Source organism: Polypterus senegalus, chromosome 6 (assembly GCF_016835505.1).
Source record: "Polypterus senegalus isolate Bchr_013 chromosome 6, ASM1683550v1, whole genome shotgun sequence".
NCBI classification, from domain to species: Eukaryota; Metazoa; Chordata; class Cladistia; order Polypteriformes; family Polypteridae; genus Polypterus; species Polypterus senegalus.
Window position 1 is genome coordinate 161,918,271 of NC_053159.1, and position 14,766 is coordinate 161,933,036.

At 38.3% G+C, this 14,766-nt stretch overlaps 1 protein-coding gene across 3 annotated transcripts in view; it reads right to left on the reverse strand.

Annotated features, from left to right (window-relative positions):
• LOC120531753 (activin receptor type-1) overlaps positions 1 to 14,766 on the reverse strand; it is a 119,851-nt gene that overhangs the window by 27,418 nt on the left and 77,667 nt on the right. For all 3 annotated transcript variants that reach the window (XM_039757445.1, XM_039757446.1, XM_039757444.1), the window contains exon 3: positions 7,200 to 7,463. In XM_039757445.1, the coding sequence (XP_039613379.1) occupies positions 7,200 to 7,463 (264 nt within the window). The remainder of the gene's footprint in view (positions 1 to 7,199; positions 7,464 to 14,766) is intronic.

The window sequence follows — 14,766 nt, forward strand, 5'->3', positions numbered from 1 at the left end:
CAAAGATTTTCTGCTGAACCTCTGTAGGCTGTAAACTATTAGTTGTTCCCTGAAGAAGTCCCATTTGTAATATTCTGAAATGTCCTTTAATTCTGTTTTTGCTAACCTAAACTTTAACTTTACACCTCTGGCAGTTTACTGCTTACCTTTTCAGAATTTTTAGTCATCCATTGTATTTCAGCTAATTAAACTGGAAGAAAAACTGAGGTGTTCTAAAACTTTTGACCAGTATTGTATGTCTTAGGGATGAGGGAGTCAAACAGCATTATCTGGAAAAGCAGAATTTATTTTCAGTAAATAATGATCTGAAGGGTTACCACTTTTGGTAGATTAACCATTTATTTGTGCACATTATCCTTGCAAAGCACTCTTATAGAACCATATTTTAAAGCAAGCCATAAAGGACTCTGGCATTCCACATAATGAAGAAAATGACATTTTTAATCCAAATAAATTTCAAATGTGTTAATTAAACAAGACTGAGCCAAGAAATCTTGAAAGTTTGTTAAATATATGATTGTAGGATTTTACCTTAGAGACTCTTATAGAGATATTGCTTCAACATTATCTATACTAATAAAAGGCAAAGCCTTCACTGACTGACTGACTGACTCACTCACTCACTCACTCACTCATCATTAATTCTTCAACTTCCCGTGTAGGTGGAAGGCTGAAATTTGGCAGGCTCATTCCTTACAGCTTACTTACAAAAGTTAGGCAGGTTTCATTTCAAAATTCTACACGTCAAGGTCATAACTGTAACCTACTTTCGTCCATATACTGTATACGGCCATAGCCTGCAGCTCGGTCGCCGTGTGAGGCAGAGTTGCATCTCACATCATCACGCCTCGCACGTAATTGAGTGCCTGCCCATATAAGGTAAATATTTGTGGGTGAAGGACTGTGCTTACCACATTCATAAGTGCAGCTACTGCGGAAACCCTCCTTTAGCGAAAGTGCGAGAGAAACTTTTAAGTGCCGGGTCTGAGCTAAAATTAAATATAGCCGTGGACATCACAAGTTCGCACAAGATATTCGCGAGATACAAGTTTAATGAGAAGACGCAGGGTATAAAGCCTCGATGCTAAAGACCTGGCGAAGTCATGGAGAACATGGAAGGACGAATTCATATTATACACAAAACTTGCAATGCTGGTGGCAGAGGAAAACACTAAGGTCAGATTACTCCGTTATCTTATTGGAGAGCAGGGCAGAGAATTGTGTCAGGCGCTGACCGGTGATGATGAGTTAACCAAGAGCTTGAATGGCGGGCTGTCAGGGCCTGCAAGGCCTTCTCTACTGGCCTAAAAAAAATATCTGAATCACAAACTGATGTTAATTATATTTTGTCCATGAATACTTATTAAATAATTCCAAATAGTCTGTCCGCTTCCTTTCATAGCTTTTCCAATGGTTGTGCTGCTTCCAGACATGTATTTTCATATTAAAGCATTTAACCAATTACATTTCAGCCATCATTTGTTGCCAGGCAGAGAGGCCTTCACAATCCATTCTGCAGGCCCTCTAACACAGAATAAATGTCGATTAAACTGTTGCTTCAACCAATCAGATTTTGAGTTGGTGTCAGTAGGGCCCTCTAGCAGGCATACGGCAACGTCACCGTATTCAGGCCCATTGATTGGATAGAAGCTGATATGAGGAACTCTACGAGGCCACTGAACGCACCAGTGGCGCTCCGAGCGCAAGATCCTCACACGCACTACCGCCAACTCCATGGCAGGATTCTGGACAATATTATTTGCCGGACACAGACCAGATTTCAAGACCACGAAAAACTGATGTTTGTCACGCTCCTCGACTCCCAGAAGTTTCGGGAATACAAGAAAAATATCCCGCATGCACCCTTCTCCAGTTTAACACAAGAGCCACGGAGTGGTTTTTGATCTGTCTCGGCTAAAAACAGAACTGACTGTAATGTATGCCATGGATGATTTTGCAGGAAAATCTCCCACTGATCTCCTTGACTTTCTTCATCAGAAAAATCTGAATGAGAGCATGTGGCAGCTGTTCACATTGGTATATTTGGCGGTGACCATTCCCGTGTACACTGCTTCTGTTGAGTGGACATTTTCAGCCCTAAAGCGAATTAAAACTTATGCCAGAAATATGACAGGGCAGGTTCGACTTTCAGCATTAGCTTCGACGGCGATAGAAAGGGACTTTTTGATGGAACTGAAGTGCACAGATAATCTGTATGACAGAGTAATTGAACTGCTTTTGAGGAAAGAGAGGAGGATGGATTTTGTTTGCAAATAATCCGAATTTTTGGTGAGTAAAATGTTGCGATTTTCCTAAATAATATTGCAAGTTTATGAGTTATTATTGATGTTTTTTATGTGTGCCGCAGCTGTAGCTGCAGTAGAAAGGAACTTGTTGACCCCTGGTTTGTCTATTCAATAAAGGCATTTATTGTGCAGGGCTCTAGACTAACTTTTTGCACTGGTTGCACTGGTGCGCCTAACTTTTTTTCTTAGGTGCACCCAAATTTTCAACCGCTTCACATTTAACACCACAGTTTTACAAGTTCACTTTATTTATTTATTTGTTTTTTTGTTTTAAATCGCTGTCCATATAGGCAATATTGACTTGTAAATGATTAACTAACAATCTGGTCAATATAAAGTTCTTTATTTGAAGGCAAGCACAATTCTACAAGAAAGGTAACTTACTGAAAAAGTGTTGGTGCTTAAAGTGCTTTACTGAGCTGAAATTTAAACTTAAAAAATCTCAAGATAATTTAGATTTTCTTTTTAGTTAATTTAAGTATTTTAAGGGCTTCAAACTGAACATCTCATGGCTCAATGTCTTATGGACTATCCCCCATTGCAGTCACATGCCCCTCGGATGGCCAACTCCTGTAGTTTGGCCTTCTTGATCTTTGGCCTTGACTAAACCAGCTGGCCACACTCTCTCTAGTATCAAAATCTTCCAGACTTGGGCATGAGCATGCTCGACCTCAATGTGTCCAATAAGTATATTCACCGGTCTTCCTCTCCGCAAGATACGACCGTACACAATGACGTATTCCTTTGTGGCGATATCTGTGTCTCCGTCGATCAGGAATGCCATGCATGCACTGTTCGCAATTTGCACAGACGTCTTTTTTTTCAATGTATCTGCGATGACTCCTATAAATTGGGCGCACGCGACATCATTGCTGTACGTCGGGTTTACGTTCAAGCCATTTTTCTTCATAAGAATTATTTCGGACTTGAATTTAGTGAAGGGAAGTTCTTCTTTGCAATATTGTAGGCAACGTTAAACTTAATTATCATCTCGGCCGTCTGATGATCTGTTTGCTGCTGCCTGCGCTGAAAGGCAGCGGGGAGAGGGGACACTTGAGCAGTGCATTTATCGCGGCATGTAATGTGTTTTATAGATGCATTGTGCTTTTTCAGCGTTTCAATTCTAAATGTATTAGAACCAGTCACAAATGCACTACTGCCGGCCATGGTCTTCCCACACTCTTTACAGTAAATACAGTGCATTATATTATCGGCTTTACTGTATCTTAGCCAGGGAAACTGGTCAAGCCACTCTTTTCGAAATGTATACACTTTACCCCTTTTAATTTCAGTGGGCTCGGACTCGATCGTATGTGGCTCATTATCGAATGCCGTCTCTGGACCAGGGCTTACTTGGGAGGTTGATGGCTCCCTGTCAGAGCATTGGTTATGATTTTCGGACGGATCAGGCCCTAACTTAACATTCTTAACGAAAAAGCTGTCAATCGTTCTTTTCATCTTCTCTCATAATCCGCGGCTACATCCACTGTTTACCTGATGGGCTACTCACCTCTCTCTGTCTGACTGCACCACATGCATTTTCAAACGTACACACACGTACAGGAATATCTGGACCATGGCCAATCAGAGGGGGGCGGGATCCACCCTTCACTATCTCTGATTGGTTTAGACCATGATATGGGCCTAATGTGTGTCTGTTGTTGAACAACAGGGAGACTTTAAGAGTCACGGAGTTTCGTTTTTTTTCCCCTCGAACGGCTGGTCGCACCGGTGCAACCTTTGATTTTTTTTAGTCGCACCATTGAGAAATTAGGTCGCACGTGTGACCAAATTGGTCGCACTCTAGAGCACTGTTGTGGCTACAGGAATTATCTATCTGCGATGCAGTGGCTCTTTATACTGTATTTCTGCATATTAAGATGGTTTTTTTATAGCCATAAATTAGTTTTTGAGGGGCGGGTTGACTACTGAAGGCCTAGGTGTGAAATGCACGGTCTGCCACTGTACCAGATGATACGTAAATTTGATGAACATTACAACCCGAAAATAAACGAAACTGTAGAGCGATTCAGATTATACTTCTCCCAGTGCGTCTCTCTAAATCCTCCGTGCGGGAACATTATCATAAGGCTTAACAATCTTATTGTTACACCTTCTACGTGCACCGAACCGTCCTTATTACGAAGTCTTCCTTGCTTTACCGCTGGCTGCTTCTTTCCATTCACCTTCCTAGCTCTTTATTTAAACAATTTTCCTTCTCACTTTTCCGCTCCTTCGCGGTCTTCTCCCTTTTCATTCAAAATACGAGCCTCCTTGCCTTTTTACAGTTAGCTCCCCTTACGTCACACCATGGTACGTTTAGCACAAGTTAATACCGGGAATGCCTGTTAAACATCTTGCATTCATGAGTAGCGATTTGCGTAGTGAACACTTTGATGAATGAAACCTGTTTATCATCTTTAAAACGGTTGACAAACACGGAATGTAACTTCAAAACAACACGTCCTCCAAATACGAACCTGATTGACAGAATTAATGATAATCAAATCCTTGATGACAGCAACACTCATAACAGTGACAAAACAATTACATTGACAATCAGGTTATGTTATTTTAAAAATTTTTCCTTTTCTTTTTCATAACTTCTTTAACACACTACTTCTCCACTGCGAAGCGTGGGTATTTTGCTAGTGTTTTATAAATGGGAAAACAACACCCATTCAATTAAGCGTGTTTGGTTAGATAAACTAGTGCTGGGCTATAACCAAAATTCTATATAACGGTATTTTTCAAAATTATACTGGTTTCACGGTAATGGACGGTATTTTTTTCCCCATGCATGAGTGGATGTTAACCATATTTCCACTGCAATTACTGGCTAAGAATAACCTATTCCACTGTCATGAGAATTGTACATTGTACAAAAAAACATTTTAATGTGCACACAAGTATTAATACAGGTTTGACTTTAATCTTGACAAACGGTGATAATAAAGTAGAAATGTCGACTTTATTCTCGTCATAAACGTTGAGATTAAAGTGGAAATGTCGAGAATAAAGTCAACATGCCATCACATTATTGTACCCAGGTACATTACACAGTATTGAAAAAAATACAACTTGGCTTGCAGTATTATCCAATAGTATAGAAACAGTATAGTATAGAAAGAGTATTCACACATTTGAACATAATGGTCCACATCCGACATTTTAAATCCAAAGTATCTCCAGACAACAGATGTGACTCCTTTTACAGCAAAAGTTGATCTGTGTCATCATGTTCAACTTTATCGTCTGCTACAGCTTCAGTTTCGGAATGTTCTCTGTCCATTTTCACCGCGCAATACCTCTAACAACGCATGTACTCCGTTGTATGCTTGTTTAGCGGTGTAGCAGTGAAAAAGAGCCCCCGCACAACACCTCTGCGGCATGTGTTTAGCGGTGTAGCAGTGAAAAAGGTCCCCCCTGCGCCATGTTCCAAACATTGTTTAGGCAATTTAAACTGGTGTTGTGGTATAAGAAAAATCCATATCATAAGAAAAATAAAAAAACATTTTTTGGTATGAACCGGTATACCGCCCAGCACTAAGATAAAAAGTAAAGTTGTTTTAATGTCTCACCCAAAGACTTTAAATGTTTTGAGGCTTATGTAACCCTAATGCAGGCCCTGCAGTTGTTTCATTTTTTGCTTTTTACTTATTAAGATGCACTATATTGCATTCTCAAGGGAATAACTTTCTAGAGAAAGCAAAATATTGTTTTTTTTCTTTATTGTTTTCTTGAGAAAAATGAATTAGTTCCTGAAGATCTCAAGAAAATGAAATATTTTCTTAAAGCATATGTAGTTAATTTTACATGTCTAAATCATGAACCACCCAAAGACATAGTATTGGACATCTGATCACCTACATGAGATGCTTACAAAACAAGACAAAGATTGTTTTTACAGGCATTATGGAATAATGGATGGGATGCCAGACACAATTTTTCATTTTATTTTACTTTTCACTAAGTTTTACTATTCAGCTAATGTTTCCAGAATGTAAATTTAACTTTCAGAACAATAAATGACCAAATCACTTGTTTTGAAGTGCTTATTACTGATGATTATGTAACCATAAATAAAATTCAACCTTTGAAATTCAACCCTTAAAAATTTTAATAAATGCGTTTATGTTAAAAGATGATAATTTTTGGTAAGTCAATAATAAACATATGCTTTATTCACTATGTCTTCAAAGTTCATGGTTTAATTATTTACAGTGCATCAGTGTCTGGTATTTAAGTATTCTGCTAAGAGATTAGTCAAAATTGGTATTGGCTGTCAAAACAATGTTATTGATGCTGGTAATAAATAATATAATGCACAATTTCAACAAAAGTAATGCTTTGAACCCCTCAATTGAACTTGATTTTCCAAGTGTCTGCACACTTTTTTGTTTAAACATTTTTGCTATACTCTAAGTACTTGTTATCAATCCAAATTTGTTGTCAATCGCATAGTTCAAGTTCTTTAACACCAGACGAACATCTTTCTGGCTACAGGAGGATGGCATAGTTTTAGGAAGTCCTTAAAACAACATGAATTATCCGGGTTGTTCCACAGACTAAATTACGATAAACACCATAAACATGGACAGAAGACTAAAGTCCTTTTTAGTGGGCTCTATTGAAAATAATACATTTAATAGGCTCACATATTTGTGTACTGTATATCTTCAACAGGTCCTTATATAAGGTAACATAATGCAATGCAAAGTAATGTTACTTGGAAAGGTTAAGAACGTTCAGTTCACTAATCGTGGACCTGATTCATTTTACATGCAACTGAGTTGTTTACTTCCTAAAAGATAGCAGACACTAATTTAGTGGTACTGTCTATTATTAATCCCTGCCAGCAACACCCCCCCAAAGTGCAAAGCATTCTCTTACCTTTAATAGGAAGCTGTGCAGTAATATTCAGATTGCACAGGTCCTCCTGACAGCACTCTACAGCTTGATCGGAAGACGGAGGTGTTTTGCAGGTCATTTTGCCTTGCTCATAAACTTGAAAGCAGCCTTTTTGGTAAACCCATTTGCCATCATTTAGACTCAGAGCTGAAAAACAGTGCTGACCATGGCAACGATCTCCATTGACACAGGACATGCCTTCACATACACACTCATATAGCTTTCCTTTTAATTTTGATTCTTCATCTGGAAAAGAAAAGGAGTGCATGAAATTTAAAAAATAATAATTCTCCTTGCAAAGTTTTATAGTGTTCATTTAAGCAGAAATCTACTCTGTTACATGTAGCAGTGTGTCTCTCACATCCAGCTTAAGATAAAAAAGTTCTATTATATAAAGAAAGTTTTGTTTTTTTGTTGCCATTTCAAAAGTGAACTTTACACTATACCTCAGAAATTAAAAAATAAAATAAAATCTACCTAAACTTAACAGTTTGTCATTTTAAACAACAGAAAACATTCTCCTGTGTGGCTTTCTTCTTATCTACTTCAATTTCAAACAACCTCTATTCATTTTTATAAATATTTACATCTATCTCACCTCACTCTCTGAATATACTTTATATCAGTACTTGGATTTCTTATGTGGATGACCTAATAAGAGCAATAAAATACAGTACCCTGCAAAAACATTCAGTCACTTGACCAAGTCCCTTATTTTACTGAGTAACAAAACCTAAACAGAAATGTTGTTATCAATTATTATTTTTTTATTTCAAAGCAGTGACCCTAAAAATACCTTTCTTTTAATGTGAAAAAAGTATGCGCTTTACAGAATTATGAAATCCACACAACTTAAAACTTTGTAAAGCTAACTTCTGTAGAAATAATAGCTTTAAGTCTTTTGGGGAACCATTTTTAATAGCTTTGCACACTATTCAGCACTGACTGGCTAAATAAACTGGTCAAACTAAGATCAGGGTTTTGACTAAACCATTGTAGGACATTCCCTCACCTTTCCATTTTCTTTTAACCTTGTACAATCCTAGGTTACTGTGGGGCTCACTGTCGAGCAGAAGGATGAACTTACACCCAAGCTTCAGTTCTTCAGCAAAGTGAAATAGGTACTCTACTACTACACTAACATGCACCAACTTGCACTTCACTCTTCATTTCCACTGCTGTCCTTCAGATTTACAACCTGAACAGAAAACCCACATTTGTGGGATTTTTTTTTATCCAAATACTAAAGAGCTTTGCCTCCTGCTCGCTTCACTCGTCAACCCTCTGGCCTGCGCTATATGCTAGCCTCTTTGTGGTTCAGGGGTTCGTGTATGGGGATGCAGATGTACAATTAAAAAGATTTTTATTTTCATGGAAATTGTTACATATGTATAACAGAACTATTTTATATTACAGTGAGTAAATAACCATATTAAAAAATAGTACATTTAATAATGTAAAAGTAAATTATGTTTTATGTTGCATTAATAGTTATTCGTTGAGTAATATGATTTTGGTCTGCTCGGCTTTGAAATTAAGGAAATACTTTTTAAACTTACACTTTCACTGTAAAACTTCAGTAAAAACATTTTTTGAATTACATTTTTGTCAATATTACACTGAATTCTGATTGTGTTTTGACTTTCACCGTGACAACACAATGCATAACTGCCCATGATTGAATTTCTTTTCTTTCTCTCCATTAAATAAAACGACTTTTTCGAACGTTTGGCTCTGAGATTTGTTAATTTTTTTTGCAAAAGCTATTCTAAAGGGAAACTGTTACCATTTCAATACAAATGGCATATCAAGATCTCTTTTGTTGTCTAATGTTATCCAAGGAAGATTTACTACATTACCTATCTTGGATACATCCTTCCTTCTACAGTAATTTGTGCATTGGAAGACCTAACGTTGCTAATGATTTTAGATATTCTTCTGAATATTGTAAGTTGACATTTTCATGTTTCGCATGATCACCACCAACTGTTTCAGCATAGTCTATTGATACGCATTTAACCAATTTGCCGTGTAACCGATCAACATTTCTGGCTTTAATTTGTTTGACTTCATTGTTTCTCAGTGCTAGGATTGCCCGTGAACTATTTGTTTCTGTTGATAACCTTGTGATGGAATTCTTCAATTAGATTAGGACATAATTTCATCCATCCATTGTCTAACCCGCTGAAACCAAATAGGGTCACGGGGGTCTGCTGGAGCCAATCCCAGCCAACACAGGGCACAAGGCAGGAAACAATCCTGGGCAGGATGCCAACCCACCACAGAGGACATAATTTGTCTTCTTTAATTGGGAAATTAAAGTGAGGAAAACTTTTATAAGAGCTGAGAGAGCAGGAACTGTGTCTGACAAAAGCATTCATACGAATGAGAGATGAAAGTACCGTGTGTGTGGTTGAATATGGTTGAGAGGAGGGTGTGACTTGAAAAATCTCATGGCCAAAGTCTCGCAAGACTTGAAAAAATCTCTTCAAATACTCTACTTGAACCATTCAATCAACTTACTAAAGACATAGGTGCTCATTCATCTACAATTGCGGATGCGATTCCTTCTGTTGAAGCACTTAAACATCTGTTTTAGAAAGGGTAGTAAAACAAACTGCGGAATTCATACGGTGAAAAACACACTTTTGGAGACTATCTCAAATTGCTTCAGTGGCACATTCTCAGGACCACTATACTATCTATTTAATATTCTTGATTCAAAATACAGAGGTGAAATTTTTTTACCAAGATTCTAAAAGACAAGCACAATAAGCCCTGGAGAAACAACTGCTTGAGATGTCAACTGGTAACAGAGATGTACAGAGCAACAGTGAACTGTAAGAGAAAAAGATTTGCACTCTGAGAGATGTGGTTGCTGCTTCATTGTTTGAGATGTATGAAGAAATATTAAAGGAAAATGTGTATTTGGCTGGAAAACTACATTTACTTGCTGCAGAGGTAAAGTAACTGAAGACTAAAATTAATAATTATGATAATAAGATGGATGACCAGGTGTCCTGAATTTTCTGGGAGAAATAAATCCCTTTTTGTCCAGGATTTGTTTGAAACTCAAATCGTACACTGCAACAAGATAGGTATGGTGTCAAGGAGAGGAATGAAGAAGGTCAGAGGACAGTGGATTTTGCCAAAAGGATGGACATGGTTGTGGTGAATATGTATTTTAAGAAGAGGGAGGAACATAGGGTTATACACAAGAGTGGAGGAGGATGCACACAGGTAGATTATATGCTATCCAGAAGAGTTGATCTGAAGGAGATTGAAGACTGCAAAGTGGTGGCAGGGGAAAGTGTAGTTAAGCAGCATAGGATAGTGGTCTGTAGGATGGCGTTGGAGATCAAGAAGAGGAAGAGAGTGAGGGCAGAGCCAAGTATCAAACGGTGGAAGTTGAAAAAGGAAGACTGCAAAGTTGAGTTTAGGGAGGAGGTGAGACCGACACTGGGTGGCAGTGAAGAGTTACCAGACAGCTGGGAAACTACAGCAGATGTACTAAGGGTGACAGCAAGAAGGGTGCATGGTGTGACATCTGGAAAGAGGAAGGAGGAAAAGGAAATTTGGTGGTGGAATCAGGAAATGCAGGAGAGTATACAGAGGAAGAGGATGGCAAAGAAGAAGTGGGATAGTCAGACAGATGCAGAAAGTAAGAGTACAAGGAGATAAGGCGCAAGGTGAAGAAAGAGGTGGCGAAGGCTAAAGAAAAGTTGTATGATGAGTTGTATGACAGGTTGGACACTAAGGAGGGAGAAAAGGACAGAGTTTGGCTAGACAGAGGGACCAAGCAGGGAGAGATGTGCAGCAGGTTAGGATGATAAAGGATAAAGATGGAAACATACTCACAAGCAAGGAGAGTGTGTTGAGCAGATGGAAAGAGTACTTTGAGAGGCTGATGAATGAAGAGAACGAGAGAGAGATGAGGTTGGATGATGAGGAGAGATTGAATCAGGACGTGCAACGAATTAGCAAAAAGGAAGTAAGGACAGCTATGAAGAGGATGAAAAATGGAAAGGCCGTTGGTCCAGATAACATACCTATGGAAGCATGGAGGTGCTTAAGAGAGATGGCAGTGGAGTTTTTAACCATATTGTTTAATGAAATCTTGGAAAGTGAGAGGATGCCTGATGAGTGGAGAAGAAATGTTCTGGTGCTGATATCTAAGAATAAGGGGGATGTGCAGGACTGCAGTAACTACAGGGGAATAAAATTGATGAGCCACAGCATGAAGTTATGGGAAAGAGTAGTGGAAGCTAGGTTAAGAAGTGAGGTGATGATTAATGAGCAGCAGTATGGTTTCATGCCAAGAAAGAGCACCACAGATGCAATGTTTGCTCTGAGGATGTTGATGGAGAAGTTTAGAGAAGGTTTGTGGACCTGGAGAAAGTATATGACAGGGTGTCTCGAGAGGAGCTGTGGTATTGTATGAGGAAGTCAGGAGTGGCAGAGAAGTACGTAACAGTTGTACAGTATATGTACGAGGGAAGTGTGACATTGGTGAGGTCTGCGGTAGGAGTGACGGATGCATTCAAGTTGGTGGTGGGATTACATCAGGGATCAGCTCTGAGCCCTTACTTATTTGCAATGGTGATGAACAGGTTGATGGATGAGATTAGACAGGAGTCCCCGTGGACTATGATGTTTGGTGATGACATTGTGATCTGTAGCGATAGTAGGGAGCAGGTTGAGGAGACCCTGGAGAGGTGGAGATGTGCTTTAGAGAGGAGAGGAATGAAGGTCAGTAGGAACAAGACAGAATGGTGAGGATGCAGGGAGTAGAGTTGGCGAAGGTGGATGAGTTTAAATACTTGGGATAAATAGTACAGAGTAATGGGGATTGTGGAAAAGAGGTGAAAAAGAGAGTGCAGGGAGGATGGAATGGGTGGAGATTAGTGTCAGGTGTAATTTGTGACAGAAGGGTATCAGCAAGAGTGAATGGGAAGGTCTACAGGATGGCTATGTTATATGGGTCGCAGATGGTGGCACCGACCAGAAAGCAGGAGACAGAGCTGGAGGTGGCAGAGTTAAAGATGCTAAGATTTGCATTGGGCGTGACGAGGATGGATAGGATTAGAAATGAGTACATTAGAGGGTCAGCTCAAGTTGCATGGTTGGAAGACAAAGTCAGAGAGGCGAGATTGCATTGGTTTGGACATGTGCAGAGGAGAGATGCTGGGTATGTTGAGAGAAGGATGCTAAGGATAGAGCTGCCAGAAAAGAGGAAAAGAGGAAGGCCTAAGAAAAGGTTTATGGATGTAGTGAGAGAGGACATGCAGGTGATGGGTGTAACAGAACAAGAAGCAGAGGACAGAAAGTTATGGAAGAAGATGATCCGCTGTGGCGACCCCTAACGAAGAAGAAGATGATGAGACAGAAGGACAATGCTAATAACAACATGTGAATTTTTACACATCATTCTCTATAAGTTATAGCAATGAAAAAATGTAAGTCTATTAGGCTTTTAAGTAGCCAAAAATACTAGTTCTACTGGAAATCTTGCAGCCTCTAATTAACTGACCACTGTGAACTTCGGGCACTGTACTGTGAGATTTGCAGGTCTTCTACATGTCTAGTGAGCTTTTCTTTGTGTTCTCCTTTAACACCACAAAACTGTGCCTTCTGAGTTAGCTGACAACTCTTACTCTATTTGAGCCCACTTCTTACTGATTTACAATTTAATTGTTATACCAAAGCCTTTTCTCACATGTGGCTTATCTCAGAAATTTACTGATAAATTCTCAATTTTGTGCATGTATGGATAAAACTGAGTCTAGAATATCAGGACATTCGGCACATCATACTACCAGGTCAAGACATTGAATAATTCCTGGAAATATGCTGAGGTCAGATAGTGAATGAACCAAAATGTAAACTTGTAACCGAGTACAAAATGTCAGAACATTCTCACATAAAGAATACTGATGTCCTTGTGAGCAAGGAAATCATAAGAGTGTCAGGCTACAAAAATATAAAAGTCTAAAGCTGCCTTGATTGCTTCTGCAAAGTTTATTTTCTAAGGTTAACTATTTCAAAAGGTGTATGGGAATTGGGCACATTTTGAAATAGAGTAGTCCTTATACCTAAACAAAGAAAAAGACTGCCAAGCCTGGTTATCTAGGGGATTGTGTCTTCTTACCAGCTATTCATTTTCACCAGTGACATACCTGTCTCACTTGGGTGGTAGAGAAACAAGGGAGGGGTTGGTGGGTTAAGCTCACTGGGTACAAGCTGAGCCTGGAGCAACTTAGGAAAAGTTTTGTTATTAGTTGTTTGGTACTTTGGCTTGGATCTGTTGTATTTAATTTTTCCAGCCATAATCTCATTTAGTTCTCAAATTGTGTCTTTGTAATTTGAGTACCTTATGAAAGTACTGTTTGATCACCATTGCTCATCAAACTACTTTCTTTAAAAAAAAAGGTCACAGACCTGTTGCACTCTACCATATGTGAAAAAAAAATCTTAGCAAATGTCTTTGGTGGTTAACTGAGACTTTCACAAGTTCCATGTTTAAAAGGATTACACTGTAAAAAAAATAATGTTTAAATTTACGATAAAAATACTGGGAGCTGGGTTGCCAAAATTTTACTGTAATAAATAAGGTGACAATATTTTTAGGTCTATGGTATAACTGTAGTGAATAATTGCTTTTTCTTCACAACACATTCCAACAGAAGGGAATGTTTAACCATAAGCAGAAATTCATACAGTGTAATAAATATGCTAATAAATAAACCATTAGAAAGTATCGTCAGGGTCAAACCCCAGTACACAGTTTACATCAGTAAAGTATAAACCAATAGCAAATATATACCATTTAATTATACACATTGAAAACAATTCAGTTTTTAAGGAAGTTATGGCACATTGTCTGGTGGATAAGTAAAATTTGCTTTTGTGGTGTATGCTGTCCTACAGGTATGCCAGCTTATCAAATACAACCCACCATAAATCAGCTTCCATAACCTCAAAAAACCTTCAGCATGCAGGGAAAAATAAGTTTAACTTTAAGTTTTTTCCCATAGTATCCAAAGGTATTCAGTTCACTAGGAACAATATGGTAAAAGGGGGTGTGTCCTCATGCAAATATTGTAACTTTGGTGTCACTAAAACAGCGCTTTACATTTTACAGTTGTTTACCTTCGCTATTTAACAATTTCACACTGTAAAATTTTTTCAGTGTAATTGTAATGCATCAGTAAATGGTATGCATATTTTAAAGGTAGATAAATATCGATTTTACAGAACTTGGCTGTAAAAAATAAAATTTATCTTTGTTTACGATATACAGGTAATTTTCAGAAGAACATAAGGCAACTTTCCTTTTTTTCAGAAAAAATGTTTTACTTTCACCATTTACAGTATTTTTACCGTTAAATTTACTGACATTTTTTTCACAGTGTACGAGTTACCTACCTGATAAAAATTACAAGAGTTACTGCATTTACATTTTATTTAATTTAGTAACATAGGATAAAAATGTTGGAATATTAACTTACGACAATTCTCAGGCAACTTTAAATCTGCTGTGATGTGTAGC